Here is a 23,022-nt window from a genome sequence, read left to right as displayed (position 1 = left end):
AAATGCAAATTGAAACCAGAGTGAAATACCACTTCATACCCAACAGCACGGCTGCAGTCAAAAAGATGGACAATAACAAGTACTGGCAATGATGTAGGAAAATTTGAACCACCCTACATTGCTGGTGGGAATGTAAAATAGCTGCTGTGGAAGACAGTCTGGCAACTCCTCAAAAAGTTACACAGAGTCACCATATGACCCAACAATTCCACTTTTAGGTATATACCCAAGAAAATTGAAAACACATGTTTACACAGAAACTTGTAAGCAAATTTCATGGGAGCTTTATTTATAATAGCCAAAAGGTAGAAACCACCCAGAAGTCCATCGTTGATGAATGGATAAGCAAAATGTCATCTAACCATTCAGTGAAATATTATCCCACTATAAGAAGTAATGAAATACTGATATGTGCCACAACACCGATGAGCTTTGAAAACATTCTACATGAGTGAAGCCAGGCACAAAAGGCAGTAGTGGTTGCCAGGAGCGGGGGAAGGGACAAGAGGCAGTGGCTGCTGAAGGTACAGGGTTCATTATAGAGGTGAGATGCAATTAGATAGTGGAGGTGGTTCTGCAGCTTTGTGAATTTTCTAAAGAACACTAAATCATGTACTTTAGAAAGATGAATTTTATGGTACATGAATTATATCAATTTTAAAAAAGTGAGGGGGAAGCTTAACGGTGTTGGCTAGTACATGGCATTGTGACATAGCTGTGTGATGATTAGCCTTTTCTAGAACAGGAGATAAAGCAAGCTTTTGAACGTATTTAGTATTTTCCTGTTCCCTTATAATTTCCTGAAACATAACATAACTTCTTAAGGGCCTATAAATCAAGTTGATGAAAAATATTTCCCTACACCATTTAACATAAGTTTAATTTAGTTCCTTTTTATTTTAGGTATGGGCTGACAGAGACAGTGTAGGTGACACAGTGTACAAAAAAATTACACATTGTACACACAGACCATCATACTGGAATCACATATTTCCTAGATAGTAGAAAATATTTCATTGGATCAAGTCACCATAGACAGTTCTGAGTGTCAGAATTTCATGAGCTCTTAGAGAAGACACAACCTGAAGTCTCATTTTATAGGTCCCCACCCCAACCCCACTATCCAAAAGTAGAATGTTCCCAGGAAACTTTTCCTTAAGTCAAGATGGCATAAGGTGAAGAACCTTAGGACTCATCTCACTAACAGATGCACAAAACAAATTGAGATAAAACACAGGTGCTCACAAACACCGTTCAGGACTGGGGCAGCTGGACACTGAGATGCTGTGAGGTTCCTGGGGAAGGAGCTCGATGGTGCCAGTCTTGCTGCAAGACAAACGCTGAACACTGTCTTGCTTTATGCCTTTCTTCCTATGAAAGCAAAAATCCTCTTGGCATTTCTTTTAATTAGCACATACAGGTAGTATAGTAGATGTTTCTTAAAAGTGAGGTGGCATAAAGTGAACTTTCAAAAAGTGGGGGATTTGTATAATTAACACCTTTAAGTATGAGAGCATTTTGAATCAGATGTAGTCAATAAATTTCATGTAAGTCAAAATGAAGACATTATTAGAGCAGGAAGTACAAGCATTTTAAAATATGTAGTTCAGGGTCTCTGTGTATCAAGCTAACTCAGATGTTTTAAAAGCCTTTTCTTTAAACAGAGTAAGTGAAATATCTGTGGCTAAGAAGTTTGGGATTTGTGATAACTTTGTAGTCATATAAAACTTAAGTGTTTTGTGCCTCTTCACATGTGGTTATTCTAATAAATAGAGAAGTGAGCCAAAAAAAAAAAAAATAACCTCTCCTGAACCTCTCAGAGTTCTAATCTTATCTTTAAACTTGCTAGAGTTTTCTTTAAATTTTTGTACTGTTATAAATTCCCATTGAAAATGTCTTCTCCTTTTCAGAAGATAAACATTTTTTAACATATAAAAAAAGTTTGGATGGCAAACAGACTGGCCCTTTACAAAGTCATTTTCCCAGGATTGGAAAAGACACTGATGCCAGGAAAGGCTGAAAGGGCTGTGGTTAACAGTGTGGGTGAACAAAGTAAAATTGTAACTTACCAAAAAAACCTGTCAGTAGTGCGTGATGTACCAGACTCTAAGACCTTGTTTTGTGCTGTTTCCATTGTTCTGTCCCAAGATGGTCAGAAGAATATGAAAAGAAGTTTAGAAAGAAGAATAACAGCAGTCACTAGTTGATACCTATGATTATGGTCACTGTGGCTTTAATCTAAATGATACCCTGTTATTGGTGCTGCGTGTTGTGACATAATTGTGGGTGCTAATCTCTTGGAGCTTTGAACTCATCACAGTGCAGCCTCTCGAGTATCAGCGTCAGATATACTCTATTTGTAACAATCATGTTCTCACTTACATAGTTTTTATGGTACTTGTACTACCTTATTCTCAACTAGACTCAGCCTTTATACAGAAGAGAAGTAAACTTATTTTGTGTTATTGTACAGATAGAACTAAGACCAGTGGGAGGAAGCTATTAAGAGGAATCACTAATGGCTAGCCCTGTTCAAGTGTACAACAGAGTAAGCGTCCATTATTAGAGTATTTCAGTTTAAAAAAGGAATTCCTTCATTGGTCAGATTATTGAACTAAATTGATAAAAATCCGCCTTTAAGATTCACACACTGTTCAAGACTTCTGCTTCATGGTTGGGATGTTTTTATTGTTGTTGTTCAGTTGTGTCCAACTCTTTGCAACCCCATGGACTGTAGCATGCCAGATTCCCTGTTCTTCACTATCTCCTGGAGTTTGCTCAGATTCATATCCATTGAGTTGATGATGCCATCTAACCATCTTATCCTCTGTTGCCCCCTTTTCCTCCTGCCCTCAATCTTACTAGCATAAGGGTCTTTTCCAACGAATCGGCTCTTCATATCAGATAGCCTAAGTATTGGAGCTTCTAACTTTGACTCTTTTAGATAGTAAACCAAGGAACATAATCATTATTGTTTAGCAATTTATGGTTCAAGGTAAATTGTCCAAATACTTGCAGATATTTAAATCGGTATATAAATGGGTTAGAATATATATGTCAGTTTTCTTCTCATCAATGTATATTTTAAGGTTGGTCTTCTTAAACAATGCAGTTTCTGTGGTTTTTTGTTTTTGAAATGGGTGATTGTTATTTCATGCCCTTTCTTTCCCTTTGCTTCTCTCACAGCGCCATGGAAAGCCATTCCCTCCTCAATCCCAACCTGCAGCAGGGTGAGGGGGTCCTGTCCAGCTTCCGCACCACGTGGCAGGAGTTCGTAGAAGATCTGGGCTTCTGGAGGGTGCTGCTGTTGATCTTTGTCATCGCTCTGCTGTCTCTTGGCATCGCCTACTATGTGAGTGGGGTGCTGCCCTTCGTGGAAAACCAGCCTGAACTGGTGCATTAAAGGAGCTCACAGGAGAGGAGACAGATGCCAGTGTCCTGGCTTCCAGTGTTTGTTCTGTTTCTCAGAATCACTTAGTACAAAGCAGTGAGGGCTGTACTTTTGTTTCTTTTTGAATTTTTACACATTGTAATCCTTTTAGAAAAACACCCTGTCTGTTTGAACTAACTGCATACTGTAGTCAAGGATGCTGTCCTAAAGCTACCTCCAGCTCAGCCTGACTTCTTAGGAAAGGCTCTGCATAGCCTTGTTTGATAAAAATGTGGCATTGACTAACGAAGGAGAGACAGAGGATGAGACTAGGAAATCCTGCTACAGAAACCTTCCCCTAACATAAGAGCAACTAGAGTGAAATGTTTAAAGTTTGTCTTATGTGATTAGTTGTGGTTGGTAGTTTTGTTTTGTTTTTGTTCATTTTTGCAAGAGCTGCTTTTCACTATTTACTTTCTCTGGGGAATAGTAGGCTAGGGGGAAATGAAACCTTCAGCTTAAAACTTGAAGCGCTTATTTCATATCTTGTACTGCAAATCAGTATTGTTGGGATCTGTTTGGTTTATTTTAATATTTTCAAGTCTAGTCACAAACCAAACAGGACTTTTGAAAAGGAGCTATATTTTCCTCAAAAATGATTGATTTGATCTTACATTTATTTGTTTTTAAGATAAGTTTGATTTTTTTGGTAAACTGCTTTGCTTGTTGTTAATATCTGTGAAAAATGAACTTGAGAATTTTCAATTGAGAAACTTTTAATTTCCCCCTAGTGATTATTTCGAAGATATCCTATTCACCAAAAATACAGTTGGAAGACTTTTTCTACTCAGTAGTTAGCAGGAATAAATATTTCTGATGTTTAATGTCACTGTAATTCTGTAGTACCATTATTATGGTGAAAAATTCAGTTCTATAAGCTAGCTGTGTTGTCATGATTATATCATAGTTCATAATTTTTTCATTTTATGTGCAGTCCTCTTTAGAGGCCCTGTTAGAATTGTCATAACTGTCCCATCCATGTCAATTGTTCTCTGATGGAAAGACTGGATGGAGCATTTCTGAGTTAATAGTGCTGAACAGTATTGTACCAAGTGTCTTTATGAATGGTAACATTATGTAAATTGAAATCTGGCCCCCAAACTATATTGCAGCTTTATGCAGTGTGTTTGAAGGCCTCTTGTTAATGATTCCGCTATGTTTATATCATATTATTGGGTTATTAAAAAAAAGATATGAAGACTTGATAATTATTCATTAAGTATAGTCAGAAAATTGTGGTGAAAGAACTAATGGTTTTATTTTTTAGAACATAGTCATCTAAGCTACTGCTAATTGAATTGTGCTAGAATTAGAAATTATAATTTAGAATAATTATTTCTGTGATTCTTTTTGCTTCTTAATATTTTCTCTTTTGCATTTATATATCTAGGATTGAGGCATTTTCTTTCATGTGACTTTATCCTGTCTTAAAGAGCTGTTCTGAAATTCCTGATTTACCTGATTGCCTCAGGGTCAGCTCATAGCATCTTGCTTTTAGATTAGCTGCAAACACAATTAATCATACTTCGTGTAAATACAGCAAAAAGCAGTGGATATTAGAATGGAGAACACTTCAGATTAAAAGCTTTGGAATTAGCTTTGTATTTGTAACTCTAAACAGATGTGCAAAATTGGTTAACATATATGTAAATATATTGCATTTTTAAAGATTAATGTTTCCTTTTAAGTGATGATTTCTTTGTATTCTGTTCTCTGTATTCAGTATTCAATAATATTACCAATAAATATATTTATAATCTCTTAATCACAATCTATTTTCTTATTTATCATTGTTTTTCTTTTAATTTAGGATTTTTAAAAAATAGGTTCCAGTTGGCTGTTCAAAAAAGCAAAGAGCTTTTTTTGAAACCCCATGTAATAGGTGTATCAAGTTTCATTTGTGTTTGCCTTATAAATGTTCTGACACTAATTTGGATGAATTGCTTAGGGATTTAAGAGTGATAATGCTGCTGTTGCTAAGTCACTTCAGTCGTGTTCAACTCTGCGACCCCATGGACTGTAGTCCACCAGGCTTCTCTGTCATTGGGATTCTCCAGGCAAGAATACTGGAGTGGGTTGCCATACCCTTCTCCAAGGGATCTTCCTGACCCAGGGAGCGAACTCACATCTCTTATGTCTCCTGCATTGACAGATACGCTCTTTACCACTAGCGCCTCCTGGGATGCCCAAGAGTGATAATAACTACCATGATTAAGCACCTCCCAATTGTACAGATCACTTTAAAGCCTCATCTCATTTAATCCTGAGGCTTCTCTGGTGGCTCAGATGGTAAAGCATCTGCTTACAATGCAGGAGACCTGGGTTTGATCCCTGGGTCTGATCCCTGGGTCAGGAAGATCCCCTGGAGAAGGAAATGGCAATCCACTCCAGTATTCTTGCCTGGAGAATCCCATGGACACAGTCCACAGGGTCGCAAAGAGTCAAACACGACTGAGCGACTTCACTATCATTTAATCCTTATGATCATCCCTAAGTTCCCTGTAAGATGAGGAAACTGACATTATGAGGGTTAAGTAACTGGTCAGTTACTTAAGGCCAGACAGGCCATAGTGGAAGAGCAATTCCACATTCAGGCTCTATCCCCAAGTATATATTTGTTTTTTCCTTTTACCCTGCTGTCTAACCTGATTCTGGCTGTGGAACCATCCAGAATCGTCCCTACTGCCATTTCAGCAGTACATGCTACTAAAACTTTCAATCCTGTTTCTAAATACACCTTTTCCTCCTCCTATATGCCCCTTGTTTCTGTAACCTCCCAGGGTTTCTAACCCATAATATTGAAGCTCAGATCCTGACACGTTCAGAAAGCCTAACATAGTTAACTGTATCTGACTGCCCACTTCTCTACCTGTGATTTCCTCATCACTTACCATACTTAGTAAACGTGTATGTTGACTCTGGAACAGTGTGAGGGTTAGGGACTCAGGGCGTTGACCAATGCATAGTTGAAAATCAGGGAGTAACTTTATAGTGAGCCCTTGGTACCCATGGTTGTACACCTGCAGATTCAGCCAACAGTAGATGACCTTGTGGAACTGTACATATTTAATGAAAAGAAACCCACGTATGAGTGGACCTGTGTGGTTCAACCCTTGTTCAAGGGTCAACTGAATTTTTTTTTGGGGGGGGTCTTTTTGATGATAGTTTTCATGAAAGCAGGGAATTAGACTATTTTTTTCCTCTCCTGTTTGTTCACAGTGCACCCTGTAGAACTCTTTGAACACAAAGATTTTTTTTTTAATCATAAGTGTATTTTTTCTTTGCAGATTAAGCACGTGCTTTTCACACGTTTCCTCCAGCAGGCTGCATGTGTATGAACGTGCTGACCATTCTTCCACCATATGTCTGCCGCTGGATGGAAGGACTAGAGTCTTGTACTGCAGGCTCCTTGACATAAGAGCATGTAGGCTTTGCACCAGCACAGCCTGCCTCACATATACCATAGGTTTAAAAAAAAAAGCATAGTTGCTTTCCTTTTTACCACTTGGTATAGAAATACATAACAATATTCTCTTTTTATTGTTGTTGTTATTTTAACCAGGCCTCAGTCTTTGATTTGTGAAGTTGTTTATGAATGTATCAAAGTGCTTTCAGCTTCAAGAAGTCAAATCCAAATTCAAAGCAGCTTAAACCATAAGAAATTAATTGATTTATGTAACCGAAAGCCCAGAGGTAGAGTGGACCCCAAGGGTGACAGAATCCAAATTTAGCTCAGTTCCTCCGTGCTTTTCACTTTGTCCTCCTATTTGCGTTTCATTTTCCAGGTGGTTCTGAAATGAGTCCAGAATTTTCAGGCCTCACATCCATTTGTAAGCGTGTAGAGAATAAGAAAAGAAACCGTTTTCCTTAGGTGTGGGCTTCCCTGGTAATTCAGATGGTAAAGAATCTGCCTGCAATGAGGGACACCTGGGTTCGATCCCTGGGTTGGGAAGTTCCCCTGGGGAGAGCATGGCAACCCACTGTAGTATTCCTACCTGGAGAATCCCCATGGACAGAAGAGCCTGGCGGGCTATAGTCCATGGGTTGCAAAGAGTCGGACATGATTGAGTGACTAACACTTCCTTGGGTGTTCTACTAGGAAGCTTTCCTACAAAATGCCCAGCAAACTTCCTCCTGGTATCATTGGCCAACATTACATCGTGTACCCTATTCTCAGCCCAGCCAGTGCCATGCACCGGTTGACTAGGCCTGTATTGATGTATCAATCATGCGGAGGATGAGATTGGTGGAATTAACGTGATTGGCTTGGACCAGTGGTTTTAGAAATAATCGGAGGCGCTGCTGTCAGTTAGTGGGCAGGGCCCATAGACTGTCCTACAGCACCTGGGACAGTTTAGCACAACAAAGAACCATTCTACATTCCATATGATTCTTGAATGTTCTCCTGGTCGTCATATGGATGTTTTTCTTTTACGTTTGTTATCTGAGCCTAAAACCTAACTCTACTTTACATTTCAAAGTATTTTTTCATACGGTTTTCATATGCCCCAAATTCTCTAAGAATACAACTGCAGCATAATTGAGGGGAGATTCTACTCCCTCGTGACTCAGATGGTAAAGAATTGATCTGCAATGCGGGAGACCTGGGTTCAATCCCTGGGTTGGGAAGATCCTCTGGAGGAGGGCATGGCAACCCACTCCAGTGCTCTTGCCTGGAGAATCCCCATGGACCAAAGAGCCTGGTGGGCTGCATTCCATGGGGTCAAAAAGAGTCTGACACGACTGAGCGACTAAGCACAGCACTCTTTATTTTGTTCAAACCTGACCAGGAATTTTACCTTTTCCTAAAAATCTTGTTCTTGACAGCAGTGCTAGTGATGATAATTGAGTCCCCCCACATAACCCTGTGAGTGGGCACTGATGACTTCATTGTTTCTTCTAGTGTGGCTGTGCCTGGGCACTCACGTATCGAGATACACACTTTGTTATCAATTAGTTTCCCTTTATTTTTCCTTTATATTGCATGATTTATATTAAGTCATTCTATTAATTTAAGCAATTGTTACTCAGTTTTATCTGGGATGCCTACTACAGCTTCTTTTATCATCTCAGTTTACCTTTTCCTAGTAGTTTATTTTGGAGGGTATACCAGGAAGTAGCATTTCTCAAAGTTAATGGAACACTGGGGAGAGGAAAAGAGGCCAGCACTGGCTAAAGCACCCTTTAAAATTGTTCAAACTGAGACAATCCCAGCTGTGCTAGATAAAGTAGAACTTTGGGATCAAACCCATTCCTCTGGGCTCTGAAGTTGATTCAAAACAGTTTTCTAGGGAGGATCTCAGCCTTGCTGTGGATACCTCCTTGCTGCTGCTGCTGCTAAGTCACTTCAGTCATATCCGACTCTGTGTCCTTGGCATCCCTCAAAGTGCTGGCAGGCTGGCATTCTGTCCAGTCCTTCATGCGTTGGTTCTCTTCACTTTACATCATGAACAGACAGCTCCACGTCAGGCATTAGGGGCCTCCACTCACTGGGCAGGGGTTTGGACATGCTCTAGTGAGATGTCAGGGAATACAATCTGGAGTTCCTTGTTGCCTAATAGTCATCAAAAAACTTAGCTGATAACCATATTCACAGTGTTGCTTGGAAGCTGTTTTAGATTGGCACTGTCCAAACTTTCTGCAACAATGGAGATTTTCTGTATATTTGTCTAGTGTCGTAGCCACTCAGCATTGTGGCTGCTCAAATTCATTTAAATTAAATTAGAAACTCAATCCTTCATTAGCACAGTTATCCAAGCCTGAGACTCAACTGCACTGTACGTTTAAAAACAAAACTAGCCATGTTTCTAGTGTTCATTAGCCACAAGAGGCTATTTCGTGGACAGCATTCTTTTTCCTCTGTGCCAAGTCTCAGTTGTGGCACATGAGATCTTTAGTTTTGCCAGAGGGCTCTAGTTCCCTGACCAGGGCTTGACCTGAGCCGCCCGCACTGGGAGTGCAGAGTCCTACCCACTGGACCACCAGGGAAGTCCTTGGATGGCAATTTTTGCAGAAACTTCTCTTGGACAGCAGTATTCTCAAATCTCCCTTGGGCTCGTCGGGTTGGATAGAACTAGCTATGGAACGGAATGAAGGCAGTTTCCACCGCAACTGCCTTTATTGAGCTCTTTGTTAACAAGTAGTGAAGGAAATGGCAACCCACTCCAGTGTTCTTGCCTGGAGAATCCCAGGGACGGGGGAGCCTGGTGGGCTTCCGTCTATGGGGTCACACAGAGTCGGACACAACTGAAGTGACTTAGCAGCAGCAGCAGCAGCAACACAATGCAGTGCTTCTTAACTCAGTTCTCAGCAGATTGCTCTTATAGCCCCACCTCACAGTTAGGGCAACTGAATCAGCTGAGGCAGGTTGGAATAATGTCCCAGGTCCCACAGGTCCCCTGCAGAGCTGGGGTTTGAAGTCCGACAGTATAGGACTAGGGTCTCTTCTAACCATTACGGCGTGATGCTGCCCTCTCCTCAGTCATGGCACCTTCGTCTCGGAGTTTGAATTGTCTCTAGGACTAGCACTGTATTAACCACTGCACCTATTCTAAAGAAAGTTATTGAGGATGCTGTTGGCACAGTTCTTCTGTGTGAAGATCTGTGAGTGCTTTTTACAACCACAAAAAAACTGCATTTCTGCTGAACTTTGCTTCCATCTTATGTTCTCTATGAATTATGTAGTTGATCAAGTAGAATTCCTCTTCCACATTGGACGCTGTCAAGTTTAATGCCAGATGGGAGTTCCATCAGAAATGATTGTAATATTAGTCATTATGGTGATTTATTAGGACCACATTCCTGATTCATTTTATATCCTCATCTTTAGTTTTATTTCCTATTCTAAATGTTCACTTTGAATTTATGCTATTCTGTATTATTTAAGCCCTCCGTCACTTTTGGATCATAATAAGGGATGGGTTGTTAAATAGGCAGTTATTAGCTTGGATTGATAGAACTACCACAAAACTACCTGTCATTTTCCGGAAACTAATGACATAAAATGTATTGACCTTTTGCAATTGGAAAAATAGTTTGTTGCCTCCTATTCAGAATGCAGTTATGGTTTTTGGCATTGCTGCAATTGTGTTTACCTTCTTTACATGTCTCTGTTCCAAAAAGTATTTGAGTTCTGCTGAATAAGCAGGTAGTATCTAAACCCTGGAAGTCCAGTGTCCTAGTTCTAGTCTAGCATTTTCATGAATCATTTGAATGAGGCCTGAAAAATAAACTTTAATAAATACTAAGAATTTTAGAGGTAGTGTGCCATTAGAAGTCATCTAGGGAGGGTAAAACTGCAATCCTTTGGCCACCTCATGCGACGAGTTGACTCACTGGAAAAGACTCTGATGCTGGGAAAGGTTGGGGGCGGGAGGAGAAGGGGACGACAGAGAATGAGATGGCTGGATGGCATCACTGACTCTGTGGACATGAGTTTGAGTGAAGTCCAGGAGTTGGTGATGGACAGGGAGGCCTGGCGTGCTGTGATTCATGGGGTCGCGGAGAGTCGGACACGACTGAGCGACTGAACTGAACTGAACTGAGCTGAGGGAGGGTAAAAGACTAGGAAGGACTCAATGGCTGGTCCCTCGGGTATGAAGGCAGAACTGTTGGCGAATCCACTTTACCACTCTTAGCTCAAGTACACCATCCCTTACTCTTGTGGTCTCCATCCCCACACCCCCCACAGACCATTCTAATGTTATTTAAAAATGCATTCTCTGTCACCACACACGAAAATAACCTCAAAACGAATTAAAGACCTGAATGTAAGACCCGACACTATAGAACTCTTAAAAGAGAGGCGGAACGCTCTGAAATAAATCACAGCAAGATCTTTTTTGATCCACCTCCTAGAGTAGTCAGATAAGGCAGTGGCACCCCACTCCAGTACTCTTGCCTGGAAAATCCCATGAACGGAGGAACCTGGTGGGCTGCAGTCCGTGGGGTCGCTAAGAGTCTACCTGACTGAGCGACTTCACTTTCACTTTTCACTTTCATACTTTGGAGAAGGACATGGCAACCCACTCCAGTGTTCTTGTCTGGAGAATCCCAGGGACGGGGGAGCCTGGTGGGCTTTCGTCTATGGGGTCGCACAGAGTCGGACACGACTGACTTAGCAGCAGCAGCAGCCTAGAGTAATGAAAATAAAAACAAAATAAACAAATGGGACCTAATTAAACTTAAACTTTGCACAGTGAAGGAAATCATAAATAAAACAAAAAGACAAACCACCGAGTGGGAGACAGTATTTGCAAATGAAGTGACTGACAAGGGATTAATCTCCAAAATATACCAACAGCTCATGCATCTCACCATTAAACAAACAACCCAATCAAAAAACGAGCAGAAGATCTAAACAGACATTTCTCCAAAGAAGACATACAAATGGCCGAGAGGCACATGAAAAGATGCTCAACATCTGTAATTATCAAGTAAATGCAAATAAAAATGACAATGAGGTATCACCTCACACTGGTCAGAATGGCCATCATCAAAAAATCTACAAACAATAAATGCTGGAGAGAGTATGGGGGAAAGGGAGCCCTCCTACACTGTTGGTGGGGATGGAAATTGGTACAGCCACTGTGGAGAACAGTATGGAGGTTCTTTAAAGAACTAGAAACAGACCTATCATATAATCCAGCAATCCCACTCCTGAATATATATCCAGAGAAAAGCATAATTTGAAGAGACATGTGTACCTCAATGTTCACTGCAGTACTATTTACAATAGCCAGGATGTGGAAGCAACCTAAATGTACACGGACAGGGGCGTGGGTAAAAATGAAAAGTGTGTATATGTGTGTGTGCAGGCATGTGTGCGTGCTCAGTCATGTCCAACTCTTTGTGACCCCGTGGACTGCAGTCCGCCAAGCCCCTCTGTCCATGGAATTCTCTAGGCAAGAACACTGGAGTGGGTTACCATTTCCTTCTCCAGGGGGGTCTTCCTGACCCAGGGATTGAACCCATGTCTCCTGCATTGGCAACTGGATTCTTTACCACTGTGCCAACCATATATATATACACATATACATGCATACACACAATGGAATAGTACTCAGCCATAAAAAGAATGAAATAATGCCATTTGCAGCAACATGTGGATGGACCCAGAGATTGTCATTCTGAGTAAAATAAGTTGGACAGAGAAAGACATACATGGTATCGATTATATGTAAAATCTTGAAGCTATTTATAAAACAGAGTCACAGATGTAGAAGCAAACTTATGGTTACCAACAAGGAGGGTGAAGGGAGGGATAAACTGGGAGATTGTGATTGACATATACCCTACTATATACATTAATAACATAGATAGCTAATAAGAACCGACTGTACAACACAGGGAACTCTACTCAGTACTCTGTAATGACCTGTGACCTAAATTCCATTCTATTTAGAATCTAAAAAAGAGTGGACGGATATATGCATAACTGATTCACTTTGCCATACAGCAGAAACTAATGCATCATAAATCAACTATACTTCAATAAATGTTGATTTTAAAAAAGAGTATTTGATGCTAGATGAAGATAAGCTTCACATTGTGTTCTGTGTATTTTAATAATTAACCAAAACAATAATAACCAAAAGACTGACCTGCTTTTGAAGGCTGATACTGTCATAAGCCCAGGGTGTTATTTTTATTTTTGGCTGCGCATGGGCTTTCTCTAGTTGCAGCAAGTGGTGGGGGGGCTACTCTCTAGTTGCAGCACAGACTTCTCATTGCAATGGCTTCTCCTGTGGTAGAGCATGGGCTCTAGAGTGCAGGCTCAGTATTTGCGGCACACAGGCTTAGCTGCCTCATAGAATGTGAAATCTTCCCAGACCAGGGATCAAACCCATGTCCTCTGCACTGGCAGATTCTTTTTTTTTTTTAATTGGAGGATACTTGCTTTGTGGATTCTTAACCACTGGACCACCAGGGAAGTCCAACTATCATCTTCCCCTGACAAACATTTTAAGTGAGAAATCTTTTTACTTCTAAAAACAAACCAAAAAAAGATCCACATCAAATGATGGACTCTAAGTGTCTTGTGTGTGTGCTAAGTCACTTCAGTTCTGTCTGACTCTTTGCGACCCTATGGACTGTAGCCTGCAGGCTCCTCTGCCCATAGGATCCTCTAGGGAAGAGTACTGGAGTGGGTTGCTGCGCCCTCCTTCAGGGGTCAAACCTGGAGGGATCAAACCCACATCTCTTACGTATCCTGCTTTGGCAGGCGGGTTCTTTACTACTTGCACCACCTGGGAAGCCTATGAAGTGTTTTACACTGTGGAGATGCTGTGAGAAAGGTAAACAGAAGTTTCCAAAGTGCCACTTTATCTCTGGTAAGTCCACTATTTCTTATTAGAACAACTATGTCTTCAATACTGCTGTCTGGTGCATACTTTTCATTCAAGTTAGGAGATCAGTGGTTGCAGGACCATTTGTAAACTCAAGCCCTGGAGTTATAAAATGCCCTGCTTGATGGTGTTCGACAAGGCTCCTCAATACCTGGTTCCCTAGTGTATCAGAGATGTCTTGCAGGTGTTAATTGAGCTCTTCAATGTGTGTTCCTATGCATCCTTTCCCCCGTCTTTGGAAGCATTTCTCAAATGAAAAATGTGTGAAGATAGGAGAATAACTCACACCAGGATTATGCTGTCACTGTATCCGCTTAGGAATCACTCTTTTTAGGGATATTGCCTAGATTCTTCTCCCCTTTTCTTTTCCCTAAAGGTTTGGTTTGGTTTTGTGAAAGTGTTAGTCACACAGTCATGTCAACTCTTTGTGACCCCATAGACTGTAGCCTGCCAGGCTCCTCAGTCCGTGGAATTCTCCAGGCAAGAATACTGGAGTGGGTTGTCATTTCCTTCTCTAGGAGATCTTCCCAACCCGGGGATCGAACTCGGGTCTCCTGCACTGCAGGCAGATTCTTGACCGTCTGAGTCAGTAGGGAAGCCCTTTGTTTTAATTCTTTAATTCTGAGTTATTTTTTCATGTCCAAATAGTCTAAGGATCAATTTAATAGTAAGCACTGACCAAGGATAATTCCAGCTTGAAATGTGCAATAGTAAGTCTACTCCTGAGATTTAAAAAACATAAGTGAGTAATTTTTTAATTTGCCAGAATCATTACAAATTAATGTTACATATATTTATTTTATGAGTAAATATATTTCAGCAAATTTCAACTATTTTCTTTTTCTCTTTTTAAAGTTTGTATCCCTTTTAAAATGATATGGTGTGCAATATTAGTGTTGCAGAATGCTTACTCTTTATGTGTCCATAAGCCAAATTCCTTTTTGGAGGTTCAAGGATAATTGCTAGCCTAATTCTCTTGCATCTTCATGCTATAAATTGCAAGTATTTAAAAGTGTGGCTGTAGAGTTAGTTGTTTCTTCTTATAATTGGGCTATCAGAAGGTTATTCTTTGTCACAATAAAAATTAATCTTCCCTTTCTTTGGAGATTAACTTCTAAATTTGAAGACTCTGGGTCACAGTTGGCTGGACTGTTTAACGAAATTTCAGCCCCTAGGAAACAAAAATAGGTTTTGAGATAGTTTCTAGGTCACTGGCACAGAAGGCCGTCCAAACGCTGTAACTTACTATAGATAGTCCTAGTTAGTACAGCTCCATCTGCACATGCTGTTCTTGCAGACTCTGACTCGAATTTAGAAGAAAATAGAACATAAGGATCCCTGAATTCTTACTCTGTACGTTTAGGCCTGGATGATTCTCCCTTACTTTAGTAGAGCCCCTGATTTGGGGAGGGGAGACATTTAATCAGATGATCAGTTCTGCATTTCACCTAACTTCATTTGTTAGTTTAGTCTAAGTTCCAGTTTGGATCAGATGGTGCAGGCTATGGTTATATTGGAAAACATGTAGACTTGGAGTGACAAGATCCTGGCTCTACCCAGGGCTCCCTTGCTGGCTCAGACATGTAAAGAATCCACCTGCAATGCTGGAGAACCCAGGTTTGATCCCTGGGTGGGGAAGATCCCTTGGAGAAGGGAATGCAACCCACGCCAGTGTTCTTGCCTGGAGAATTTCTTGGACAAAACTGCTTAATATGGACTGACCTTGCTCAAATAATTTAGGTTTTCTGCGTCTCTGTCTTTCTTTATCTGTAAGACAGAAATAATACCCTCCCCAAGATACTTAAACAATTAAAGGAATAATAAAACTGTCTTATTTGAGTACTGTGTGTTTGCATGTACACTAGACCCTACAAGTGTTGATACTGTTGTAATCCCCATAAGGAAAACAAGGCTTAATAAAAAGTGAAGTATGTCTCCTAGGGTCATAGAGTAAACCAAAGCAATAATCTAATTCCGGTGATTTTGCATGTAGCCATTAGAACATTTTGCTTCTCCTATTGAGTTACCACATCTGAAAGTACCTAGTATTTTATAGGGACTCAATACAAGTTACTTCTTCTTTTCTCTCAGCGGAATAAATTATGTGATTTATTGACTGACTTTTTATGAGGAAATGATCTATACAATATTATGCAGCTTCTGACTTGGTGAGGCAGCTTTAACAACTGCTTTATTAATTGCAACCCCCATCCATTATTTTTCATACCAGTGGCCTCATAGAACCTTCCATGCATCATCTCATTAGCTCTGGTAGCTCCTCCTTGGTAAAAGAACCCTTCAGCTGTCAGTTGAATCCAGAGACCTCTCCACCAAGAGGGAGAAGGGAAATGTCTCAGCTCATACCCTCTGAACTATCCCATCTCAAGTATACACTGGGAAAGGAAGTACCTTTATAACCAACTGTGACATTTTAAAATTCCAAATGCACACCCTGTAAGACTCAAGAGGGTGATTTCCACTGAGTTCCGTGAGAAAAGATCCAGATGTTGGTGACCACATTTGCTAAATTCTTTTAGAAGGGATTCCTCTGTTAGAAGTACTCTTGATTATAACTTGGAAATGAGAATTGTGGAAGCTTATGTTTTCATTCTAATTGAGCTTGTTTTCTGTTCAGGAAGCAGAAAACTTTTCTCTCCTGGTTTTTGTATCTGTGATGACATTAGCTCTGTCAAGACATCATCTTGCCTAATTACAAAAATGTTTTAATGGCTGAACCTAGAAACCCACTATACTTCTTAGGATATTCAAAATACATGTGTTAGTCTGAAATGGGAACACATTAGATGCTTCATCAACAAACCTTCAGCCATTCTGAAATTCTCATTCTAGAAAGTGGCAGCCCCAGCCTCCAAGGTAGCAATGCTACCTTGCAAATGCTCTTTTAATTCCCTTCTGACAAACCTTAGACTTTGCTAAGGACTGCCCTGCCCACGTCTTGAGCTGTAGTTGGAAGAGAGATTGAGACTCGGAAGGCAAGTAATGATCTTGCTCTCTGGCCCTCACTCAAAGAAAGCTATGAGTAGAAGGGACCTCGCACTCTCCAAAATCACAATTCTCTTGCTGCAAGCTAAACATCTGATCCTGCTCAAAACACAGCTTTTTTTTTTTTTTCTCCAGCTGTACCACATGGCACACAGTATCTTAGTTCCCTGACCAGGGATCAAGCCCATGTCCCTTGCATCGGAAGGTGGAGCCTTAACCACTGGACTGCCAGGGAAGTCAACTTCTGTTGACTACAGGGAATACAACTTCTGTTAAATCAAGAGGATTATTCTTTTTAGAGAGAAACTATTCCAATTCTAAAATTATGTGGCTGAACCCTTTTTCTCCTGCTAATTGAAATTCTTTATTGTCTTTAATGGAGTCCTAATGACCCAGACCGTGACCTGACTTTGGTTCACTGGCTTTACTGTTGTTTAGTCGCTAAGTCATGTTCAATTCTTTGAGACCACATGAACTGCAGCACACCAGGCTCCCCTGTCCTTCACTGTCTCCCTGAGTTTGCTCAAACTCTTGTCTATTCAGTCAGTAAGGCCATCCAACCATCTGATCCTGTTGCCCCCTTTCTCTCCTGCCTTCAATTTTTCCCAGCACCAGGGTATTTTCAATGAGTTGGCTCTTCATATCAGGTGGTCAAAGTATTGGAACTTTAGCTTCAGCACCCGTCCTTCCAATGAATATTCAGGTTGATTTCCTCTAGGATTGACTGGCTTCCAACTGCTCACACATTCTCAGCTGTGGGATAAATATGGACTGTTAACTTATTTTTACTGTCAGCCTTTTAGAGTATGTACAGACATTTCTTGATTTCTGGATAAATTAAGTTGTTATAGAAGGTCACCATGGTGCTTCTGAGTGGCAGTGATGGATATGAAAGGAGGAGGTGAGGTGCCCCCACCCTCTGTACCCAAGGGAAACACACACACCCAACTTGATCTCCCTGCCTTACCATCTCCCAGCTTCACACGAAAACAAAATAAAGCACCCCTTTTCACAGAGAGCTTCTGTGTGTGACCAGGAGACAGAATGGTGTGGTGGTTAAACACGTGGGGCTTGAAGTCAGACAGCCCTGGTTTGGATCCTAAGCCCACAGTTGACTTGGAGTGGCCTGGGGCAGGTTACCCTCGCCGGCCCTGTTCATCATCTGTTAGCTGAGAAGAGTAACCCGAACCAGAGGCTGAAGGAGACAGAGCCTGTGAGAGGCTCAGCCCAGGACCTGGTGGGCAATAACTCTTCACTTGTTAGCATAATTATGTGATTGCTGCCCCTTTAGGCCAACTGCTACCTAGAACTGTGGCAGCCCCGAGCTACACTTTAAAAAGCTTTCACTTGCCGAGAGACAGGACTACCTCAGTTCTCTGGTGACTGGTCAGGCCCTCAGGCGATGAGTGACCGGGTTACCAAGTGACCGGCTGGCTTCCCCCTCTTCTTTGAGGCTTCATTAAATAATACCTGCATTATCAGCTCAAGAGGGCGTGGATCCCTGCCCCTGCCAATCACCCCAGAACCTCCCAGGAGGGAGCCAAGGGTTTTGGAGCTGAGGAGATATAGCTCGCCACCCTGTGAGTGTGGAGAGATCTGAGGGCAAGAATAGGGCAATATGCCTTGCGCTTTCCAGATTCGTCCTCTCTCGTTTGGTCCAAGAGCATCTCTGTAGGGGAGCAGAACACGGATTTTTTTTAACCCTCCCCACCTTTTCGGAGGGGGAAATAGGCTCAGAAACTCTGCAAGGCAAAACAGAGGCTGAATCCAGGTCAGTGTTCTCTGCACCCAGCTGCCGTCCCCTGAGCATCGGGCTCTGAAAGAGGAGGGACACGAGCTGGTGTCCCTGGCAGGTGGGGCGAATCCCGTGATGACTTCCGGAGCAGCATCTCTGCAGTTAGAGAGGAAGCAGGGCGATCTCTCCGCCAGGCCCTGCCTGTCCAGGCCCGTCCTGCAGCCTGCCTGATGCACCTGCCTCCCTCCTCCCTCCCAGCTCCTCAAGGCAAGCTCAGGGGACCATTTCTTCCTCTGCCAGGGCAGGATGCGAAGACCTCCCCAAGGCAAGTCATATCCATCTGATATTGAATAAAAAGCTGCTACTGCGTCTGAAGTGACAACTCCCCAGTGGGTGATGTCATGCTGTTTTGTTTGTCTCCATGGACTGTGGGGATCCGATTTCAGTTGCAAAGAAAATGGTCCAGAGAAAATAGTTACTTCATTCGGAAAATTCCAAGAAGCCATAAATACAGTTTGCAGCTGATGAAAGTGCATTCACAGGCGGACAATGATTTGGGGATGCAAGAAGAGCTCCAAGACGGGGGTCCCTTCACCCCGGCCGTGGCCACTGGCAGCCCCTGCTCCTCTGGGCTTTGGGCAAGACCCCCAGCAACCCCCTCTCTGCTGAGGAGACCCCGTAACCCAGTGGGGGATTGTCTGGGGACATGGTTTCCCTGGTCCCACCCTAAATTGCCTCCCGCCAGCCCATCCCTGGAGTATCTCACACAAAGCAGCCCACTTCCCTCTCATAAGTGGTTGACCTGCATTTCTGAGTTGCTGTTAAAGCAAATTATAAGTAACATCTCATTATCTTGTTTTCCTTTCTTACACACTTTCCAGCCTTACAATCTCTTGTGAACCCTTTTCTGCTCTTCATATCCTTTTCTCTTTTTTCCCCTACTGTTGGCACACTGAGAAAGAGGGAATAAATAGAGGATGAAATCCTATTTTGCTTTTCATGGGAAACTGAAGAGGATGATTCCCAGTCCAGATCCCCAGCCCTGGGTCAGGGGGGAATGACCACAGCCAGGCAAGGCAGGGGGCAGATTGCTTATATCCAAGGGCAAGTGTTCAAGAAATGTTGCCTTTCCTTGACCATTTTCCACTCTCCTCTCTCTCTCCAGTTATATAAAAACAATATGGCAAAATTATGGCGGAGGCTGGGGGCGCTTCCCAGGTAGCTCAGATGGTAAAGTGTCTGTCTGCAATGCAGGAGACCCGGGTTCGATCCCTGGGTTGGGAAGATCCCCTGGAGAAGAAAATGGCATCGCACTCCAGTATTCTTGCCTGGAAAATTCCACAGGCGAAGGAGCCTAGTAGGCTCCAGTCCATGGGGTCGCAAAGTGTCGGACACGACAGAGCGACTTTGCTTTCTTTCACTTTCACAGATTTTTGGAAGACATGAGGAAGTCTCCCTAACCCAGCCCCTCCTTCCATCCTTGCATCCACCTGTCGCCAGGTCCCCAGGATACTGAGCCCCTCAGTCTGTCTTCCTTGTCCCCCTGATCCCATTTTGGGACACCCCTTACTGGGGCCTGGCCTCCACAATGTTCCCGGGCTGTGGGAGCTGGTCTTTGCTGACCCTTGCTCACAGCCTCATATTTCCATCTCAGACTCAGTTCCCAGCAGCACCAGGCCCCTTGTATTCATGCTGATTACACAGAGCCCTTTCCTTTGGCCTAAGACCTGGGCTGCAAGTACCTGCTGGCCTGGGTGCCCAAGCAGGCCAGCCCTCAGTGCCCACCACTGCCATCCTGCAAGTCTGAGCGGGGACACCTTGGCCTCGACACTGCCCGGGGCACAGCAGTTTCCTGTCAAGCCACCTGGTCAGGGCAGGGGCTCTGGGACAGAATAGGGAGCCCGCCCTCTATCTCCCAGTACCCTCCCAATCTTCCTGGTTCCTGGACGTGTGGGAATTCAATAACCACCTGGGGGACCAAGGGGGAGGCCAAGTGTGTCTCTGTGAGGGCTTTCGGCCCCTCAGGCAAAGCTTTGCCAGATGATAGAAGAATGAAAACAAAGCCAAGCTTCTCTAAAAGTCCCCATTATCCCAAGTAGTCAAATCCTGAAGGGGCCTTTGTGTTAATGGAATCCTGCTGTATCTCTTGATGACTTGAAATAAAGGGACCATCAGCTTGCATTTAGGAAATGTGGATTTTCAAGCTTGTGGAATTTGACTTCTAGACATCAGTTTTTCCTCACAGATCAGGCTCTCCCATAGAAACCCAGTGCAAGACACTGAAGGAATTTTAAATCGTCTAGTAACCATACTTTTGATAAGTAATAAGAGTCCCTTGTACTGCAAGGAGATCCAACCAGTCCATTCTAAAGGAGATCAATCCTTGGTGTTCATTGGAAGGACTGATGCTAAAGCTGAAACTGCAATACTTTGGCCACCTCATGCGACGAGTTGACTCACTGGAAAAGACTCTGATGCTGGGAAAGGTTGAGGGTGGGAGGAGAAGGGGATGACAGAGAATGAGATGGCTGGATGGCATCACCGACTCTGTGGACATGAGTTTGAGTGAACTCCAGGAGTTGGTGATGGACAGGGAGGCCTGGTGTGCTGTGATTCATGGGGTCGCGGAGAGTCGGACACGACTGAGCGACTGAACTGAACTGAACTGAAGAAACAGGTGAACTTAATTTTTATAGTATATTTTATTTAATGCAGTATATCTCAAAAAGTACGATGAAATCAATATTAAAAAATGTTAATGAGCCATGTCACATTCTGTTTTGCCCTAAGTCTTTGAAATTTTACCCTTTCAACACCCATCAATCTGGACCAGCCACATTTCAAGTACTCAGTATTCACACTGGGCTACAAAGCTGGACAGTTCAGTTCAGTTCAGTCACTCAGTCGTGTCCAACTCTTTGCAACCCCATGGACTGCAGCACGCCAGGCTTCCCTGTCCATCACCAGTCTGCTCAAACTCATGTCCGTTGAGTCAGTGATGCCATCCAACCATCCCATCCTCTGTCATCCCCTTCTTCTCCAGCACTGTGCTGGATCGTGCTGTTATAGACAAATGTCTCTGATCCAGGGAAGGTTCCCAGGAGATACGGTCCCAGGAAGTGGGCACTGGTTCTGAGAACTCAGCAGCAGCCCCAGCAAGGCACTCCTCGATCTGAGATCTTAGGGCACAACCGAGAACAGGAGGAGTCCAGGGCCTCCCTCAATTTTCTAAGTCCTGACATGGCCTGGGATCCCCCAGACCCATCTTGCAAGCTCTTGTTTCAGCCTGGTCAGATATGGGTGGATAAGTCAGGGGTGGGAAGTTTGCTTCCTCTGGAGAAACGTCATTAATTTACCCAACAGGCAATTATGGGGCGGCCTCTATGTGGCAGGCCCTGTTCCAGGACTTCGGGATACAGCAGTGAACAAAACAGATCCCTGCCCTTGAGTAGACAGGCAATAAGAAGGAAACAAAATAGGTAAATGGATCGAAGAGTGTATTAGAAAGTCGTAAGTGCTGTGGAAACAAAGGAAAAAATAGAGCAAAGTAAGGAAATAAGTGCTGGGGATGGGGCGGGTTGCAGTATTAAATGTCATGGTCAGAGCAAGTCTCCTTGAGAAGGTGAGGTTTGAGCAAGTCCGTATGCAAAGATTTGAAGGAGGCAAGGACGTTGGCCACTAGAACATCCAGACAGCACAGCTAGAGCAAAGACCCTCAGGTGGGCAGGGCATGTTCAAGAAATAGCAAAACACACAAACAACGTGCCTGGAGAGGAATGGGCAAGAGGGAGCATAGTAGGAGATGAAATCACAGGATAAGCTTGTGGGGGCAGATCAGGCAAGGCCTTGCAGGTCATTTCCAAGGACAGTGGCTTTTATTCTGAGACAACCATGATAGAATTTTGAAAAACATTAAGTTAAGTGAAAGTCGCTCAGTCGTGTCTGACTCTTTGAGACCCCATGGACTATACAGTCCACGGAATTCTCCAGGCCAGAATACTGGAGTGGGTAGCCTTTCCCTTCTCCAGGGGATCTTCCCAACCCAGGGACTGAACCCAGGTCTCCTGCATTGCAGGCGGATTCTTTACCAGCTGAGCCATGAGGGAAGCCCAAGAATACTGGAGTGGGTAGCCTTTCCCTTCTCCAGGGGATCTTCCCAACCCAGGAATCAAACCGGGGTCTCCTGCATTGCAGGCAGATTCTTTACCAACTGAGCTATCAGGGAAGCCTTGAATAACATTGCTCTGACTTAAATTTCAACAGGGTCCCTGTGGTTGCTGCATTGAGAAGCGAGTAGAGGAAGCCAAGAGTGGAGGCAGGAGGGTTAGGCATCTCCTTCAGCAGTCCAGATGAAAGGTGATGGTGCTTGGAGCAGGGTTGTAGCAACAAAGATGATGAAGAACAGACAGATTATGTTTTCAATGTAGAGTCAGTGGGAAAAGGATGAGTCAAGGGTGATTCCTGGGTTTTTTATTCAAGCAAAAGATTAGATGTCAAGGCCATCCACA

The 23,022-nt window shown here is 42.9% G+C and overlaps 1 protein-coding gene across 3 annotated transcripts in view; it reads left to right on the top strand.

The window, feature by feature from the left end:
- Nucleotides 1-5,195, top strand: part of ANKRD46 (ankyrin repeat domain 46) — a 49,442-nt gene extending 44,247 nt beyond the window's left edge. For all 3 annotated transcript variants that reach the window (XM_055432630.2, XM_055432629.2, XM_088844695.1), the window contains one exon: nucleotides 3,187-5,195. In XM_055432630.2, coding sequence (XP_055288605.1) covers nucleotides 3,187-3,403 — 217 coding nt within the window. In that variant the 3' untranslated portion in view covers nucleotides 3,404-5,195. The remainder of the gene's footprint in view (nucleotides 1-3,186) is intronic.
- The last annotated feature ends 17,827 nt before the right edge of the window (nucleotides 5,196-23,022 follow it).

The sequence above is a fragment of the Moschus berezovskii genome, chromosome 16 (assembly GCF_049115385.1).
Source record: "Moschus berezovskii isolate FMDL1 chromosome 16, NW_MosBer_1.0, whole genome shotgun sequence".
NCBI lineage: Eukaryota > Metazoa > Chordata > Mammalia > Artiodactyla > Moschidae > Moschus > Moschus berezovskii.
Note: the sequence above shows the minus strand (reverse complement) of the source record. Positions and strands in the feature narration are given on the sequence as shown.